The sequence below is a fragment of the Jaculus jaculus genome, chromosome 8 (genome assembly GCF_020740685.1).
Source record: "Jaculus jaculus isolate mJacJac1 chromosome 8, mJacJac1.mat.Y.cur, whole genome shotgun sequence".
In the NCBI taxonomy this organism is placed as follows: Eukaryota; Metazoa; Chordata; class Mammalia; order Rodentia; family Dipodidae; genus Jaculus; species Jaculus jaculus.
Window position 1 is genome coordinate 124,111,924 of NC_059109.1, and position 18,509 is coordinate 124,130,432.

Here is an 18,509-nt window from a genome sequence, read left to right on the forward strand (position 1 = left end):
ATCTAGGGAGATAGTTTTAATGTGACAGGGTAAACATGGTTGCAGTTACTTTTCTGCCCACGGTGCTGGGAATCAAACCAAGGCCCTTGGTCGTGCTTGGCAAGTGCTCTACCCCAGAGCCACAACCCCAGCCCACATTATTTTAGATGTACACAAATGTTTTACAGAACAAAACAAATCCTATCAAAGGCACAGTGGAAGCCTTGGCATATTCCAAACAGACAAAATCCTGGGAGCCATGTTCCCTGACCACAATATCCAATAAATAAATAGAGCCAGGCATGGTGGCACACGCCTTGAATCCCAGCACTGGAGAGGCAGAGATAGGTGGATCGCTGTGAGTTCGAGGCCAGCCTGAGACTCCATAGTGAATTCCAGGTCAGCCTGGGCTAGAGTGAGACCCTACCTCGAAAAACCAAAAATAAATAAATAAATAGATAGATAAGACTCTTTCAAATAACTTTAGAGTGAAGGAAATCAAATCTTCACCTGTGCGGTGTCTTCATGATGCAGCTGAGATTCTCTGAGGGCAAAACTTTTCAGCGCCTTCAGCCTCGCTACTCCTGACCCAGAAGTGTTTGTCTGGGGGGGCGGGGGGGGGGGCAGCCGTCCTGTGCGTTGCAGAGTGTGTAGCAGTGTTCTTGGCTAGTGCCTACTTAAATGCATAGAGCACCCCCAGCTGTGAGAACTGAGAGTATCTTCAGATGTCCTTGTCTAGTAAAATCGCTGCTCCCTGGGCTGGGGAGATGGCTCAGCGGGTAGCAGGGCTTGCTGCAAGTACCGGAGCCTGGGAGGGCCCGAGACCTTCACGTTCGATGCCCCAGGACCCACGACAACAACCGGGTGTGACCAAGCACACCTTAACCCCAGTCCTGTAGGGAGCAGGGTCCAGAGAGTCACCGGCGCTCGTGAAAACCGTAGCTCCATGTTCACAAAGAGACTGCAGAAAATTGAAGGCTTATCTTCTAGTACGGAAAAAGTGAGAGGAATGTAGATATTTAACATCATAAATCAGATAGGGTAAATAATTCGGAGGAAATAAAATAATATCCAAGTCTGTAAACCTCACTAAGTCGTGTGAGTGTATGCGTGCGCATGCATGGGCGCGTGTGTGTTTGGGTCAAGAGTACACAGTATTTTGACTATGTGTTTGGTGTGACAAATGCTCATATGGAATCAGCAGCAGCTTCTTTAGAAATGACTGTTTAGAAATACATGGGGGAATAGAGTTAATAAGAAATTTCTGACCTATAAGAAGAAAGGTGATAAACGTTATCAAGAGATTTATTTAGCCAATGCATTTAACAAACACTTGTACGATATAGGGCCTGCTTCATGTTGGTTGCATTTGATATTTAACAACCTTAAAAGATAGGTTTGATTACATCCAGTTTCAAGGCAAAGACACTGAGGTAGAGAAAGGTCAAATAAATAACTTGGCCAAAATCACCCAGGTAGTAAGGGCCAGAGTCATGATTCAATATGGCAGAAGAGGGGACTGAAAGAATGTAAGAGCCACAGGTGGGACAGTGTGCTTTGCACACACACACACACACACACACACACTGACTGGTGTATTCAGGACCCCACAGTGAATACTGATAACCCCACAGGGGAGGCTTCAGTAGAATGGGGAGAGGGAGAGGGGCCATAAAAACATAACCTGATGGGAAGATGGCCAATTTGCAATATGCTCCTATATTGAAGTTCTCTCTCTCTCTCTGTATATATATATATATGTATATATTGTTTGTTTTCGAGGTAGGGTCTCATTCTAGCCCAGGCTGACATGGAATTCACTATGTAGTCTTAGGGTAGCCTTGATGATGATCCTCCTACCTCTGCCTCCCAAGTGCTGGGATTAAAGTCATGTGCCACCATGTCCAGCTCAATATATATATATATATATATTTGGATTTTCAAGGTAGCTCAGGCTGACCTGGAATTCACTATGGAGTCTCAGGTGGCCTCAAACTCAAGGCGATCCTCCTACCTCTGCCTCCCGAGTGCTGGAATTAAAGGTGTGTGCCACCACGTCCGGCTCAATATATATATTTTTTGTTTTGTTTTGTTTTGTTTTGTTTTGTTTTGTTTTGTTTTGTTTTCGGAGTAGGGTCTCACTCTAGCCCAGGCTGACCTGGAATTCACTATGGAGTCTCAGGGTGGCCTCAAACTCAAGGCGATCCTCCTACCTCTGCCTCCCGAGTGCTGGGATTAAAGGCGTGTGCCACCACGTCCAGCTCAATAAAAATATTTTTAAAAGTGCTCTGCTGCTATACGACATAGTGAATCAAGGCAGAGCTGGGTTCAGGAGGGAAGCCCAGTGTCCTAAGATGGTCCACCCACAGCCAGGCTGATTCTGGTAAGGGGTGAGATGCTAACCATCTGCCCGGGGGGGGGGGGGGAGGATGCCAACAGAACGAGGAACTGCCAAGGAGCAGTATGTGAATCGTGTGGAGGTAGAGGCAGAATGGGACTCCACCTTGAGATTCACCTGTTGGTCACTTTCCACTTCGGCACCACCGGCATCGGGGCTCTGAGCTGCTCTGAGCCCCGCGACGCTGGCACCGTGCAGGTGCGGCGAGGCACAGCTTTCTGACACAAGCGCCCTGTCCTCTCGCAGATCCAGGAGATGGTCCACTCAGAGGTCGCTGCCTATGACTCCGGCCGGCCGGGGCCCCTGCTCGGCCGCCCAGCGATGCTGGCCAGCCACATGAGTGCGCTCAGTCAGTCCCAACTCATCTCCCAGATGGGCCTCAGGAGCGGCATCGTCCACAGCTCCCCGTCGCCCCCAGGGAGCAAGTCAGCCACGCCCTCCCCCTCGAGCTCCACACAGGAGGAGGAGTCGGAAGGACATTCCAAGGTGCGTAAGGTGGAGAGGCGTCCCTCCAAGGTGGCCTCCTGAGTGGAGAGAGGGAGGGCAGTGCGGGCTCAGGGACATCATAGCCCTCTGGAAAAAAGTCTAGAAGAGCCACTATGCCCTCTGCTGGAAGCCAAGAGTCAGTGGGTGAACAGTGGTCAGAGGGCCCTGAGAGGTCAGGCTACCGCTGCAGAATCTGCTGGAGACCCTGTCCTCTGTGCATGTGACAGCCCAGAAGAGGACTGGGACCCAGCCACAGTGTGCCTTGTGGGAGGCCCAGACCTCCTGCCTGAAGGCTGTGTGTCCCTTCAGCCAGGTCCATCTAGGGTAACCCCATCTATATCTAAGGATGGGCTTGCTTCCACCCTTCCTCTCCCTCTTCTCCTTCCTTTCTTCCCTTCCTCCCCTTCTCACCTCCCCTCCATTCCTGTCCTTTCCTTTCCCTCTCCCCCTCTCTCCTTCCCTCCCTCCATACCTCCTTGTGTTACTTCTTCCCTTCCTTCCCAACATTCAGTACTAGGATTTGAACCCAAGGCCTTACACGTGTTTGACGTACACTGTGCCACAGAGCTATGTCCCCAGCCTCAGGGTTGGTTTCTGTTTTTTATTTAACAAACACTTCTAGGGACTGGGGGCTGTAGCTCACTTGGTAGAGTGCCTGAAACCCTGAATTCCACCCCAGCTCCACCCCCCCACATAAAGCTTAGCAGGGTGGTGTAAGTCTGTAATCTGAGCACTCAGGAGGTAGAGGCAAGAGGATCAGGAGTTTAAGGCCATCCTCGACTACTGGGAGACTTTGAGGCCAGCCTGGGCTATGTGTGACCCTCTCTCAAGAAAAAAAAAAAAAAAAACTGGTTCTAAAACACCGTGGGCCTGTCGCTGTTCTAAGGATATCACCACTGCTCATCCTCACAATCCCCCAGCAGCCCTACACAGCAGGAGTATACGTTATCTCCATTTGGAAGATAAAGAAACTGAGGTTTGGAGTGATCACATGACATCAGCACCATGTCTGTTAGCTCTCATTGATTGAGAGACCCGTCTTCAGGCCTCACCATGGGCTGACAGGACAGAGACTCAGGGACAGAGTTGGTGTTGCCCCGCCTGGCTCCCTGTCCCTTGCACTTGGAGACCTGAGTCTTGTCTGCGGGCTGGGGACCTCCTTATCAGTTTGTTATGCCACCTGCACCTTCTTGCTCTTGGCTCACTGAGCCACAGACCGCACAACAGGGACTGAAGTCCCCAGTGCCCATGTGACCTGAGGCTTCCAACAGAGACCTACTGAAGTCTCTAGGGAGCATGGTAATTCCCTCCACATCCTAGAAACCCTGAGTCACGTGTGTAGAGTGTGGTGGCTATTGCAGTCAGGTCCACATTGCTGGCAGAAATCACCTGGCCAAGAGCAGCTTGGAGGAAAAAAGTTTTATTTGGGCTTACAGGCTCGAGGGGGAAGCTCCATGATGGCAGGGAAAACGATGGCATGAGCAGATGGTGGACATCACGGCCCCTCGCCAACATCAGGTGGACAACAGAGGAGTGTGCCAAACACTGGCAAGGGGACACTGGCTATAATGCCCATAAGCCTGTCCCCAACAATACACTGCCTCCAGGAGGCATTGATTTCCAAATCTCCATCAGCTAGTAACCTAGCATTTAGAACACCTGAGTTTATGGGGGACCCTTGAATCAAACCACCACAGTGGCATTGGGTGTGTCTGGGTGGGACCTGACTTGATGACAGCCACATGTCACCCCTTCCCGACATCACAGAGGACAGGCTGTGTGAGGCGAAGGAGACTAACCTTTTGTCACCAGGGGTACCAGGTGTGGACTGTTTATGATCACATGAGGTGACAGAGTTGAGCAAAACGTATCCATAACCTGGAGTCAGGCCCATCAACTGTGCCTTGCCATTTGACAGCCCCGGCGGGGATCTAAAGGCACCCTTGAGATGACTGCTCTCTAGGCAAATGGACCTCTGTGCTTTTGTTTTGTATTTCTCATTTTAAAAAATACTTTATTTGTTTTTCTTTGAGAGAGAGAAAGAAAGAGAAAGAGAGGGAGGGGCAGGTAGGGAGAGAATGGGCATGCCAGGGCCTCCAGCCACTGCAGATGAACTCCAGGCACATGCGCCACCTTGTGCATCTGACTTTATGTGGGTAGTGAGGAACTGAACCTCTGTCCCTTGGCTTTGCAGGCAAGTGTCTTAACCACTAAGCCATCTCTCCAGCCCCAGATTTTTTTTTCATTTTTTGAGACAGAATCTCTCTGGTACCTTAGACTGACCTTGAATTCTGAGTCTCTCAGTCTTCCGGTCTCAGCTTCCTAAGTGTTGGGTTATGTAGGTGAACCACCATGCCTGGCTTTAGACCTTTGTTTGCTGTTTGTATACATAAATATTTTATCTATCTAGTTATTTATTTATTTATTTATTTATTTATTTATGAGAGAGAGAGAGTGAGAATCAGTGCTCCAGGGTCTCCAGCCTCTGCAAAGGAACTCCAGATGCATGCACCACCTTGTGCATCTGGCTTTATGTGGATCCCAGGCATTCGTACCTGGACCATTACACTTTGTAAGTAAGCACCTTTAGTTGATGAGCTGTCTCCCCAGGCTCTTTGTTTTAACTCATTATTTACTGTTGATTAGAGGACTTTACAGCTTTGCAGTTAGGCACTAACTTGGAAAAAAAAAAGTGATAGAAAAACAAAAGAAAAATATTTGCGTTTACATTTTAAAGTGATAGCACTGCAAAGTGATGGGCTGGGATGTAATTTGGTAGAGTGCTTGCCTAGCATGCATAAAGCCCTGGCTTTGATCCCCAACACACTTAGACTAGGTGTGGTGATGCACACCTGTAATGAGCTTCTGGGAGGTGGAGGAAAAGGATAAGTTCAAGGTCATCCTTGACTACAGAGCTTGAGGCCAGCAAGGAATGTATGAGCTCTGGTCTCAAAAGAAGAAAGGAAGGAAGGGAGGGAGGGAGGGAGGAAGGAAGGAAGGGAGGAAGGGAAGGAGGGAGAGAGATTGGAGAGAAAGAGAGAAGGGCTGGGTGCGGTGGTGCACATCTTTAATCCCAGCACTCAGGAGGCAGAGGTAGGAGGATCGCCATGAGTTCGAGGCCACCCTGAGACTCCATAGTGAATTCCAGGTCAACCTAGACTAGAGTGAAACCCTACCTCAAAAAATTAAATAAGGGGAAAAAAAATTTTTTAAAACTTAAAAAATAAATAAAATAAAACAAGAAAGAGAAGGGAGGGAGGAAGAGAAGGGAAAGGAAGGGGAAAGATAAATTATTTTTGTCCAATAGCAAAGGTTAAAGTCCCGAAGTGCTGGTTTTATGGCTTCTCAGGGCACAGGCTAGCCTCTTGTACAGTTTAGTGCTCATGACCAGCAGTCTCTAAGGACTCCAGATCCTCCGAACCAACTCTCCAGTACTGTTGGTTCTGGTTAAGGAGTTAAACCTTCACCTGAGGCTACTACCCAGGTGTCCACACATGCGTGTGTGCCTCCAGATCGTTCTTCCTATGAGATCTGCCTCTGTGTACAGCTGTGTATTATTTTCCCTTTAATGTCCTTCTGTCTGTGTGTCTATCAGTCTCTGTATCTGTGTGTGCATGTGTCTTTGTATTTATGTGTGTGTACATATCTGTGTTTCTGTCTGTGCCTTTCTGTCTGTATCCGTGTGTATGTCTGTCCATTGCTTTGCCACCAAATGCATGGTTGCCGTGGCAGTGCAGGCCAAGCTGCCTGCACAGGAGCCCCAGGTGGGGCCGCCCCGTCTCTGCCTGGGAGAGCTCAGGGCTGGACAGGCCCGAGGTGGGCTGCTAAGGAAAGCTCAGCCTGGCCCAAGGCTGTCTGGAACCACCTTTGGCTGGGACCACCTGCATCTCTGGGGGCTTTTGACTCTTCTCACCATGGCAGATCTCAGGAGAGAAGAGACCTTCTGCAGACCCAGGAAAAAAGGCCAAGAACCCAAAGAAGAAAAAGAAGAAGGACCCCAATGAGCCCCAGAAGCCGGTGTCCGCCTATGCGCTGTTCTTCAGAGACACCCAGGCTGCCATCAAGGGGCAGAACCCCAGCGCCACCTTCGGGGACGTGTCCAAAATCGTGGCCTCCATGTGGGACAGCCTGGGAGAGGAACAGAAGCAGGTGAGCCTTGATCCCCTTCTGACTTTGGACCCTGGAGCCCAGGCTGTGATGCCAGACCCATCCTCTGGGAACAGAGCTTTCTACAGGGAGGTTTCCTGCTCTCTTTGCCTATCTGTAAACTGGGAAGCTGGGTCCTTCCATTCCTGCCCATTTCCCCACACTGTTTACTAGCAACTCAACCACCCTGGAGCTCTGTTTCTTTGTCCCTAAGCGGTTGATAACCATTTCCATCTTGTCCCTCCTAGTCTGAGCTTCCTGTCTCACAAGCCACATGACCCCTGTCCCCCCAGACCCCCCACCCTCACCCCCATTACCGAAGGCCCTTGGGGGACGAGGGAAGAGAAGCATTCATGCAGTTGCAAACACGGTTAACCCGCTTTGTAGCTCAGGCTGACCCCTAAGCTGACTGCGCCTCACTTGCCCTCTCTCCCGGCTCCCAGTCTCGGAGTGTGTCTAGGCTGAGCACCAATGTGAGGGTCCCCCCTCCATTACCTCCTTGCTGCATGCTGATAGCACCCAATGGAGCCACGATCCACTGCTAGCCTGTTTTGATAGAGGGAGATGCCAGGCTAAGTGACTTGCTCAGGGTCACCATTGTGAGGCTGGTGTCAGGACTTGCTCAGCACTGGAGAACTGGGGGGGATCATGGGACAGTCACCTCAGAAGGAGACAAGCAAGTCGGGCGTGGTGGCGCACGCCTTTGATCCCAGCACTTGGGAGGAAGAGGCAGGAGGATCACCGTGAGTTCGAGGCCACCCTGAGACTCCATAGTGAATTCCAGGTCAGCCTGGGCTAGAAGAATGAGATTCTACCTCAAAAAAAAAAAAAAAAAAAAAAACCAGAAGGAAAGAAAAGAAGAAAAAGTAGACAAGTAGTAGAAAATCACAGTGGGGGGTCCTGCCACAGGCTGGAAGGATACTTAGTACATGACAGTAAAAAGAAGGGGAACAGGACTAGGGCGTTGGCTCAGCATTTAAGGCACTTGCCTGTGAAGCCAAAGGACCCAGGTACGATTCCCCAGGTCCCACGTAAGCCAGACACACATGGTAGCACATGAATCTGGAGTTCGTTTGCAGTGGCTACAGGCCCTGCGATGCCCATTCTCTCTCTCTCTCTCTCTCTCTCTCTCTCTCATAAGTAATAAATAAAATACTATAAAGAGAAGTGGAACAGACAACTCTGGGGTGGCGGTCAGGTCCCCAGCTGAGACCGGAGGGAGAGCTTCATGGGGAAGGACGCATTCGGGGATGGAGGTGCCATGCTGGCTAAGGCCAGAAAGGAAAGGATTGACAAGTGCACGGGTCTAGAAGGAGTCCAGAGCTGCCAAATGGAGGCAAGGAGGACTCACACGGTGGCCACGGAGCTGGGGGGGCCAGGAGGGGCCCATCAGGCTGGCCTTCTAGGCAGGTAGAGTGGACGTGCCAAGTAGGAGATGACAGGAGCTTGGGACTGGTGACCGGGGAGATGGGGACGCAGAATGAATGGTGGAGACTCACTGTCAGGATTCTGGCTCACACTCTGGGGAGTAGAGATGCTGCTTTCCAGACGGGAGACAGAGAATGGTCATCAGGCTGAGGCCAGAGAGAGAGAGAGAGAGATCATGGATCTAGCAGAAGTGAGTCCTTTCTTCTGCTCCACAATGTTGGGCATTTGCAGAACTGTCTAGTGGAGACAGTTTATCTGGGAAGTCCCGGGATCTGCTAGAGGACAGTGTGGAGATGAGACAGGAAAGACAGGCCGGGAAGGGCCCATCAGAGAGGTCTCCCTAAGGGCAATGGGAGCTTGAGGACCACCCCCACCTCTGTTATCTCATTCGAGCTGCAAGGGTGTTGGCTGTATTCTAGGCTCCTCGGTCATTGATGGTCATTGATTGAGAGCCACTTCGGGTTAATCCTCCGATGGTCCAGGTCTCACTGTGAGGCAGGTCAAACTCATGCTGTCGGTGCGAGACAACACTGCAGGCCCTGGAAGCTGCTGGTGCCCGTCTGTTGCTGTAGGAGGCGGTAGCCAGGGAGGCAGGCGAGGGGTGGGCTGGCAGGGGGCCGCCAGCTTCTGCAATTTGGGCCTTCGTCGTTTCCTTGTTATTTTGTTTGCATGCACTCTCCCTCTGAAGAAGGCCTCCTTCCCTTCAGTGAAGTTCAGCAGAAGCATGCTGTCCCTCCGGGCACAGGGATTAGTGATCCTGAGCTCTGTTCCCAGAGGCTCCTTCCAGGGAGGCTGAATCCCCACCCCCACCCAGCACAGCCCAGGGGCAAGCCAAGGTCACTGGGAACCTGACCTTCTACACTGGGCCTAGTTTTGATCCTGGGAATTGAACCCAAGGCCTTGACCCTGCTAGACAAGTGCTCTTACTTCTGAGTTTTCAGAACTCATTCTTGTTGACCTGTCTAGTAATTTTTTTACATCTAAAATTCTAGCCCATGTATATTTTCCTCCAAAGTTTGATTTTGTGATTGACTTAATGCACTGTAAATGGCATCTCCCCCCCCCCCCACTTTTCTAGTGTATTATTATCTGGGATATATCAAAAAGTTAAGAATTTACCCATCTAGTTGTGCTGGGTAGTAATATCTGATCAGTCAGTTCCTGGATGTTCAGGTTAATAACAGTGAGAGACAGAGAGAGCGAGAGAAAGTGTGTGTGTATGTGTTTCTCTGTTGCCCACAGTGGGAAATATATATATATATATATATATATATAAAATATCTGTATCATTATGAACATGTAATTATGTGCATATTTATATTTATGTTATGAACAGTGAGGATGGGGACAAGATGTTCTTCTTGGTTCCAATGCCTCTAAATTTTTACCTTATAGTCCTTGTGGTCCTAAATGTTTTTCTTTTCCCAGTCACAGTAACTAGTACTGCTGAAGAAAGATGTTAACTAATGGCAGGGACAGCCAGGCATCGTGGTGCACACCTGTGATTCCAGCACTCAGGAGAGAGATGCAGGAGTCTCTCAGGTGTGAGACTAGCCTGCGCTACAGAGAGAGCTCAAGACAGCCTACGCTGCGCTGGCAGACCCTGACCAGTAATGACTAAATAAAGACAAGCAGAGTAGACTTTCTTTAAAAACTACTTAAGTTTCCCTGTTCACTATAAGGCTACTAGCTTGCATTCATTCTCTAAGATCACCTTAACAAACTTTATTTGTGGGCTGGAGAGATGGCTTAGTGGTTAAGGTGCTTGCCTGCAAAGCCAAAGAACCCAGGTTCGATTCCCCAGGACTCATGTAAGCCAGATGCACAAGGGGGTTCATGCATCTGGAGTTCATTTGCAATGGCTGGATGCTCATTCTTTCTCCCTCCCTCCCTCCCTCTCTCTCTCTCTCTCTCTTTCTCTCTCTCTCTCTTTCTCTCTCTCTACCTTCCTCCCTCCCTGCCTATTTCTCTATCTCTTTCTCTCTCTCAAATAAATAAATAAAAATTAATATATGGCCGGGCATGGTGGCACACGCCTTTAATCCCAGCACCCGGGAGGCAAAGGTAGGAGGGTCGCCATGAGTTTGAGGCCACCCTGAAACTACATAGGGAATTCCAGGTCAACCTGAGCTAGAGTGAGACCCTATCTCAGAAAAAAAAAAATAGATAGATAGATAGATAGATAGATAGACAGACAGACAGATAGATAGATAGACAGACAGACAGACAGACACATACATACACACACACACACACACACACACACACACACACATACAACTAAAACTCAACACTGTTGAACAATATGAGTCAGACTAGAGAGATGGCTTAGTGATTAAAGTGCTTGTCTGTAAAGCCTAAGAACCTAGGTTTGATTCTCCAGTAACCACATAAGCCAGATGCGCAAGGTGGTGCATGTGTCTGGAGTTCGTTTGCAGTGGCTGGAGGCTCTGGCTTGCCTATTCTCTTCCTACATCTGCTTTTTCCTCTCTCTTTCTCTCTTCTTCCCCCTCTCTCTCAAATAAACAAGAGATAAATAAAATAAAAAACCAGGGCTGGAGAGATGGCTTAGTGGTTAAGGTGCTTACCTGCAAAGCCTAAGGACCCAGGTTCAATTCTCCAGGTCCCACATTAGCCAGATGCACATCGTGGCACATGCATCTGGAGTTTGTTTGCAGTGGCCAGAGGCCCTGGTATGCCCATTCTCTCTCCCTCTGTCCCTCTATCTCAGATGAATAAATAAATAACAAATAAATACAATTAAAATTTTTGGAAAAAAGAAAAGAACTCAACACTGTTCAGAAGTGGAGGATTCCAGAGGGGTTGACATTGAGTTGTCAGTTGTGGTGATGTGACTTGGAGGCCCAGAAAAGTTAAGCCCTGGAGTAGCTACTTTCTCATTGCTATGACCTGAGAAGAAGGAACTTAAGGGAAGAGCTGAAGTGAGGGTGCAGTTCATCAGTCGTGGCAGCAGAAACGTGAGGCAGCTTCACACGGCACACATCGTCGGGAAGTAGATAGGGATGAGTGTTGGGATTCAGCTCACTGTCTCCTTCTCATCCAGTCTGGGAGCCCAGCCCAGGGAACGGGGCCTCGGTTAGGATAGGTAGGCCCACATCCATTCACCCGCTCCAGAAACTCCCTCACCAACATGCCAAGAGATTCGTCTCCTGGGTGATTCTAGATCCAACCAAGTTGACAGCCGAGCTTAACCATCACAAGTACCTAGCAACATGGCCGAGGAACCGGGAGGTACCCCGGTCTCCACATTTCCCTCGGGGTGCTCTCAGAAGAGGAGGGGGCCACTGGGCGACTGTCCCATCTTCCCACCCCGTCAGCCTCATCCACGCACGGCCCTGCCTTTTCACCCCAGCCTCGGCACTGTGACTCCTCTGTGGCATTTTCCCCAGAGTTGCCCATGTCTCGGATCTTTCAGGCCTATAAGAGGAAGACCGAAGCGGCAAAAAAGGAGTACCTGAAAGCCTTGGCGGCCTACAGAGCTAGCCTCGTCTCCAAGGTAACACCCTGATGAAAATGGACCGCTTGGGGGATGGAGCAAGAGCTGGGCCCACCGGAATAGCCGGCACCAACCAGCCTAAGGAAGAAGGGCTTCGCCTGTAGGTCACTTCCGCGTAGACCCTCCAGTGCGCCAGGCCCATTAGCGGACTTTCTGAGTACCTTGTTCCATTGGATCTTTCCAGCCAGATCCAGTGGGCTCATCAGATTGCCTGGAATTGTCCACTTGAGCGGCTGTCCTAAACTCCATCCCAGTCTTAACTCCTGGCCATGCCCTCTGCCTCTCTGCCCACACCAGAAGCAATATGTGACTGACTGTGTGGCCCCAGACGAGGCAAGGTATTGACCTGGAGGCTGTCACAGATCAGGTGACACCTGGGTTGAGTCATAAAGGGCCCAGCAAAGGGTTGCTGATGGTAGAGAGGGAACTGCACACACGGGTGAGAGGCTGGGGAGGGGCATAAGCATGGCCTTGCCGCCAGGGAGAGGAGCTCCGGGTAGGAATAAGGCAGGGTTGAGTGGCTGGTCAAAGCCAAGGCTCCTGCAAGGTAGAGCTGGTTAGTGGACACTGCCTGGCCTCATGTCTCCGAAGTAACTGGTTTCTCATCTCCTCCCAGAGTCCCCCGGAACAAGGTGATGCCAAGAGCCCTCAGGTGAACCCGCCAGCCAAAATGCTGCCTCCCAAGCAGCCCGTGTACGCCATGCCTGGCCTGGCCTCCTTCCTGACGCCCTCGGACCTGCAGGCCTTCCGCAGCGGAGCCTCGCCCGCCGGCCTCGCCCGGACGCTGGGCTCCAAAGCGCTGCTGCCGGGCCTCAGCGCGTCCCCGCCGCCGTCCCCTTTCCCACTCAGCCCCCCGCTGCACCAGCAGCTGCCACTGCCTCCCCACGCCCAGGGTGCCCTCCTCAGCCCCCCACTCAGCATGTCCCCAGCCCCCCAGCCTCCTGTTCTGCCCGCTCCCATGGCACTCCAGGTGCAGCTGGCCATGAGCCCTTCGCCTCCAGGGCCACAGGTAAGCTGGCCCACAGTGGCTCTGCCCTTCACAAGCCACCAGCCGTGGCTCTCTGAGCCTCAGCTTCCACATCTCTGACACGGATCTAGAACACCTGACTTAGAAGGCAGTTGCTGATGGGGACACGTGTTCCAGGACCTCTTTCTCTCAGCCTGGCTGCTCAGCTTCCCCAGGTCCTGAGGCCACTGGCTTTTGCCAGGTCACCCCTAGCCACTGGCTGTCTCCAAAACCTTGGAGACCTGCTCCCTACCTATTGTTCCACAGACTGTTCCAAGGCACCCATGCAACCCCCAAACTCCTTTTTACAGATTGGGAAACTGAGGCCCAGAAAGGAAAGACCTTGAAAGCAAAATCACCCCTTAGTTCAGCTAAGGCAAGATTGAATTTTCCTTTTTTTTTTTTTTTTTTTGTTTTCCCTCCTTTTTCTCTGTCATGCTGGAAGTATGGTGCCACTAAGTTACACTCGGCTCAGATTAAATGTTCCTAAAGATTCTCCACTGGGGAAAACAAAAAAGAAGACAAGGCTGAGTGGAGAGTGGACTTTCCATGTGTGGCCTGAGGAAGTATCTCGCAAGCATGGGCATCTTCATAGACCAGAACACCATGCCACCCTGGCTGCCCGAGACAGGCCCCCTTCCTCCCTCCCTCCCTCCCTCCCTCCCTCCCTCCCTCCCTCCCTCCCTCCCTCCCTCCCTTCCTCCCTTCCTTCCTTCTTTCCTTCCTTCGCCTGCTCATCGCTTCCTCCTTCTGCTCCGTAGGACTTCCCGCACATCTCGGAGTTCCCCAGTGGCTCCAGCGCCCGTTCACCTGGCCCACCCAACCCTTCGAGCAGTGGGGACTGGGACGGGAGTCACCCTGGTGGGGAGCGCGGCCTTGGCCCCTGCAGGTCAGTCCCCAGTGTCTTCCATCGTGGCCTCGCTTACTCAGGGGCATGGCACAGAGGTGGCCAGGGGTAAAGGGGGCACCCGGGAGAATATGGGGTATTCACTGCCAGCAGGACCTGTGGATGCTTAGCGTACAGGGGAGAGCACAGAGCAAAGCAAGGCCCCAGTGACTCAGCTGACCGATGACTAGGCCATTTGGAAAAAAACTGATGCTGGCCTTGACTCACGCCTTTTCTCCCATCCCATTTTTTTTTTTTTTCCCTCCCACGAAGGTTCCCTGCACCATTCACAGATAGGGTCTACTTAGAGCCTGGTGTCCAGAAAGAGTGAGGCAACAGGGCCTGGGCTACTTTCAGTGACGTGTGAGGCGGAGCTTGCAGAAGTGAGGGAGGGAAACAGAGCAAGACAGGGATGTCGCCTCGGCTGGCCCACGGGTGCTGGAGCGCGCATAGCGCCACCGAGGATCCCATGTGAACTCGATAACAGGAGGCGTGTTGTGCCCGGGCCATTAGCTGTGGGCCATCTTGAAGCAGCCTTATTAGGCAAGGTGGTTCCCATCCAGCAGCCGTGGTGAGGCAGACCACAGGGTGTGCAGGAGGAGGGTCCCTGGGAGAAATACCCGAGGAAACGGGCTGGCTGTCAGCTCCAGGGTCACACACCTCAGAGACCAAGCAGCCTCCTGCCGCTCAGATCCCAAGTCACATGCCTCACCGTCCCTGGTCCACCCCTGCGAGCTGTCGCTCCTCTAGAAAGGACCCCAGGCACATGGACTCCAAGGCGGTCAGCCTGGATCTCAGCTGGCAGACAAGGAAGTGTAGTGCCTTTGCCTACTCCCCAGGTGCCCACCTACGCAGCAAGAATGAACTGCTGCCCTACCAGGGGACAGTGGTGAGAGCAGCTGACCGGGAAGCCACTCACAGTGTGGAGAGCGGAGCTAAATTAGTCTTTGGTGGATGGCGGTGGTCACCCCACCCCTTCCGCCCTGACCTTGGGTCTTCTAGCAGAGACTCCTCACTCTGCCCAGCCAGTCTGCTGTCTCCCAGGCACTGCATGAACCCCACTCTAGTAGCCCCCCTTTTCTCATCTCCCTGGAGAAAGTCTATGTAGACATATAGAATCGTGTGGAATGTGAGTCCTTTCTCCATGCCCAAGTGGGCACAGACCCTCTCATCCGTCCGTTTCTCATCCTACATTTTCCCTTCCCGAGTCAGTCGTCAAGGAGGGACAGCTTTTTCGTGGACATGATGGAGGTCAGGCTTCATGAGACTGTCCCTCCACTCCCAGTGTGGAGGGATGTCAGACCCCAGATATGGTTTCTTCTAGGCTTTTTGTTAGTGTTTTGTTTTGTTTTGTTTTGTTTTGTTTTGTTTTGTTTTGTTTTGTTTTGTAAACAGGGTCTTGGGCTGGACAGATGGCTCAGCAATTCAAAATAAATAAAATAGGGTCTTGCTGTATAACCCAGACTGGCCTCAAATAGGTGATCCTTCCACCTCAGCCTGCCAAGTGCTGGGATTACAGGCACAGACTACCATGCCTGACTAGCCTGGTGTCCTATTCTAAAGACAGAAAGGCAACTGCTTTCCTGTAATTCTGTTTGAAGTACACAAATGAAAATGTTGTGATTAAAAAAAAAAAAAAAGAGCTGGGCATGGTGGTACACGCCTTTAATCTCAGCACTTGGGAGCATCCCTGTGAGTTCAAGGTCACCCTGAGACTACATAGTGAATTGCTGGTTAGCCTGAGCTAGAGTGAGACCCTATCTCAAAAAAAGAAAGGAAGGAAGGAAGGAAGGAAGGAAGGAAGGAAGGAAGGAAGGAAGGAAGGAAGGAAGAAAGAAAGAAAGAAAGAGAAAGAAGTGAACTGGAGAGATGGCTTAGCGGTTAAGGCATTGGCTTGCAAAGCCAAAGGACCCTGATTTGACTCCCCAGGACCCATGTAAGCCAGATGCACAGGGTGGCACATGCGTCTGGAGTCGTTTGCAGTGGCTGGAGGCCCTAGCATGCCCATTCTATCTCTCCTTCTCTCTGTCAAATAAATAAAAATTAAAAAGATAAACACTAAAAAGAAAGAAAGGAAGGAAGGGAAAAAATCAGACAAAGGAAGAAAGAAAATCAGACACGGGGGCTGGAGAGATGGTTCAGCAGTTAAATGTACTTCTGCAAGCATGAATGGCCCTGAAACTGCCTGAGTTTGAATCTCCAGATCCCTTGTAGCCCCAGTCCCACAAAGGAGAGCAGAGACCAGGGACTCACCAGGGCTTGTGAAAACCAGCAAGCTTCAGTATCAGTACGGGATGGCTCAAATAAGAACCTGTGGAAATGTAATGGAGCAGGACAGTCAATGTTCTGTTCTGGCCACCACAAGGACATTAAACACACACACACACACACACACACACACACACTAAGCAAATGGACAGACATAGGAACAAAGGCAGTGTCCACGTGAGCTTTGCAAGGATGCCAGGGGGAAATGGCTGGTTTGGCTTGGTGGATGAGTCCGTGCCACCTCCAACCTCAGAAGGGCAGCTGATCAGGGTGAAGGAGAGATACAGGCCCCTAGGGTGCTGGGGTGGGCTCCCAGCGGTTGACAGCCACTGCTCTTTCCTACAGCCTGCTCCCCAGGGATAAATCGCTCTACCTCACCTAATCCCGCCTCCCCTCCCTCCCTGAGGCTCGCTGGAAGGCACTGCTCAGAGCCTGAAGGGCTGACTACAGGAGAGAGGCCATGGCAGCGGGCAGGGTGACCAGCCAGCAAGAGCAGTGACGCAACCAGTGTCCCCAGGGCTGAGTCTCCTCCTCGACTTCCCACCAGACCCTGCAGAGGCAGTTCGCCACCCGCCGCCGCCAGCCCAAAGAACCTGCAGGAACCTTCCGCTCACTGACCTGCTTGCTACGGGGTAGCTGTGGGTCCTGCTCCTCCTCACCCTGCACAAGTCTCCTACTTCTGGACATCTGGCCCCAGTCCAGGCTCACTGGACTGCTCCTGGCAGGGTCACTTACCTACAGACACCCTCCCCACCAGATGCAGGGCCAGGGGCTGGTTAGCCACAGATGTGCAAATACAGTTTTCCATTGGCACACAAAAAGAGGCTGAAACCCACAGACTGTGGGTTCTGTGTAAGTAGTTCACTGTTTTAGAACTGTGCTGGAGATATATGTAAGATTATTTTGTGTCAGGGGGGCGGGGAGGGAAGTAATTTCCTTTAAGGTAAAAAGCATTTTATATGACCCTTCCTTAGCACATTTTTTTTTTAAAGTTTTATCTTAAGAGAGACTTGCACACAAACAGCTGTCAAACCGATTCTTCGTCTACACACAAGAGAGAACGGGAGAATTTGTAGACACACTCAGAGACATTGTTCTTTCCTTTAAAGAAAAAACAAAAACAATATGCCCACCTATTTAAAATTGCCAGTGATGATTTTTGTCATCTGTTTATGGAGAAACAAAGTTGCAGTTTATCCTAACGTGTGTGTGGTTGGGGTTTGGGTTTTGGTTTTGACGTTGTCCCCAGCTGTTTCCTGGCCCTTGCGATGTCTGTCGTGGTGCCCAAGTACTTCTCTGAGACCTCTTTATAATAAAACGTCTGAAAAGTGGCAAGCACGTTTGTGTCTTCCTGCACTTTGTAAGCCAGATATGATTACCCTGATACCAAAGCCAGATGAGAACCCAACAAAGAAAAGCTACAGACCAGAGCTGATAAGACACGCATGACAAAATTCCCCCGTAAAGCTCTTTTTCTTCTCAAGGCAGAGTCTCACTCGAGCCCAGGCAGACCTGGAGCTCGCTCTGTAGGCCCAGGCTGGCCTTGAATTCATTCACTGCTATCCTCCCACCTCTGTCTCCCAAGGGCTGGGATTCAAGCCTGGCTCTCCATAAAACTCTTGCAAACTGAATTCAAGAACACACACACCATGACGAAGTTCATTTCATTCCAGGGATGCAAGATTGGGTCAACACGTAAGCCAGACCTGACCTCCTGAAGCGGCGTCGGGTGGTAGGTTTGCCAGGTTGGAGCCCCTTATGGGTACAGACTTGAGCCAGAGTTCTGCCTGCCACTGACCAGAGTACTATCTATGCGTTGGTGCATTCAGTATCAGGCCTTTCTGGTGGGACTTGCCCCTTCAGACACTGAAAAGTGTCAATAAACTCCCTAGTCTGAAAGAGTACCCCAAGTGTAGCATGTTCTGGGAAACACTGGTTTTTAAAACATTTTATTTATTTGAGAGGGGGCAGATAGAGAGAATGGACACACCAGGGCCTCTAGCCACTGCAAACGAACTCTAGACACATGGGCCACCTTCTGCAGGTAGCTTACATGGGAACTGTGGAATAGATCCTGGGTCCTTAGACTGCACAGGGAAGCACCTTAACCACTAATCCATCGCTCCAACCCATTTTATTTATTTTTTTCCTATTAAAAAAGGAATTTATTGGATTAGCTTAAGGTAGTCCAATAGTAGTTGCAAGCCAGAGAGTCAAGGAACCTGGTAGCTGCTCAGTCCACATGGTCAGATGCCTCAGAAGTCCTGATCCGGCACTGAAGGCCTGGAGGCTTCCTGAGGAGCCGCTGGGTTTTGATCCATGCAGGTCTTCAGTCCACACTGGAAGGCAGCAGGAAGCTCTGGCAGCCAAGTGGAAGCAAGGCTCTAACCCATTT

The 18,509-nt window shown here is 51.0% G+C and overlaps 1 protein-coding gene across 6 annotated transcripts in view; it reads left to right on the forward strand.

The window, feature by feature from the left end:
* The window catches only part of Tox2 (TOX high mobility group box family member 2), a 145,874-nt gene extending 128,429 nt beyond the window's left edge, over positions 1 to 17,445 (forward strand). For 4 of the 6 annotated variants that reach the window (XM_004669294.2, XM_045156898.1, XM_045156897.1 and 1 more), the window contains 6 exons: positions 2,624 to 2,863; positions 6,785 to 7,012; positions 11,874 to 11,954; positions 12,571 to 12,963; positions 13,722 to 13,849; positions 16,460 to 17,445. In XM_004669294.2, the coding sequence (XP_004669351.2) occupies positions 2,624 to 2,863; positions 6,785 to 7,012; positions 11,874 to 11,954; positions 12,571 to 12,963; positions 13,722 to 13,849; positions 16,460 to 16,496 (1,107 nt within the window). In that variant the 3' untranslated portion in view covers positions 16,497 to 17,445. The remainder of the gene's footprint in view (positions 1 to 2,623; positions 2,864 to 6,784; positions 7,013 to 11,873; positions 11,955 to 12,570; positions 12,964 to 13,721; positions 13,850 to 16,459) is intronic. The other 2 variants (XM_045156899.1, XM_004669292.2) reach the window with 1 other exon arrangement.
* Positions 17,446 to 18,509: the final 1,064 nt, after the last annotated feature.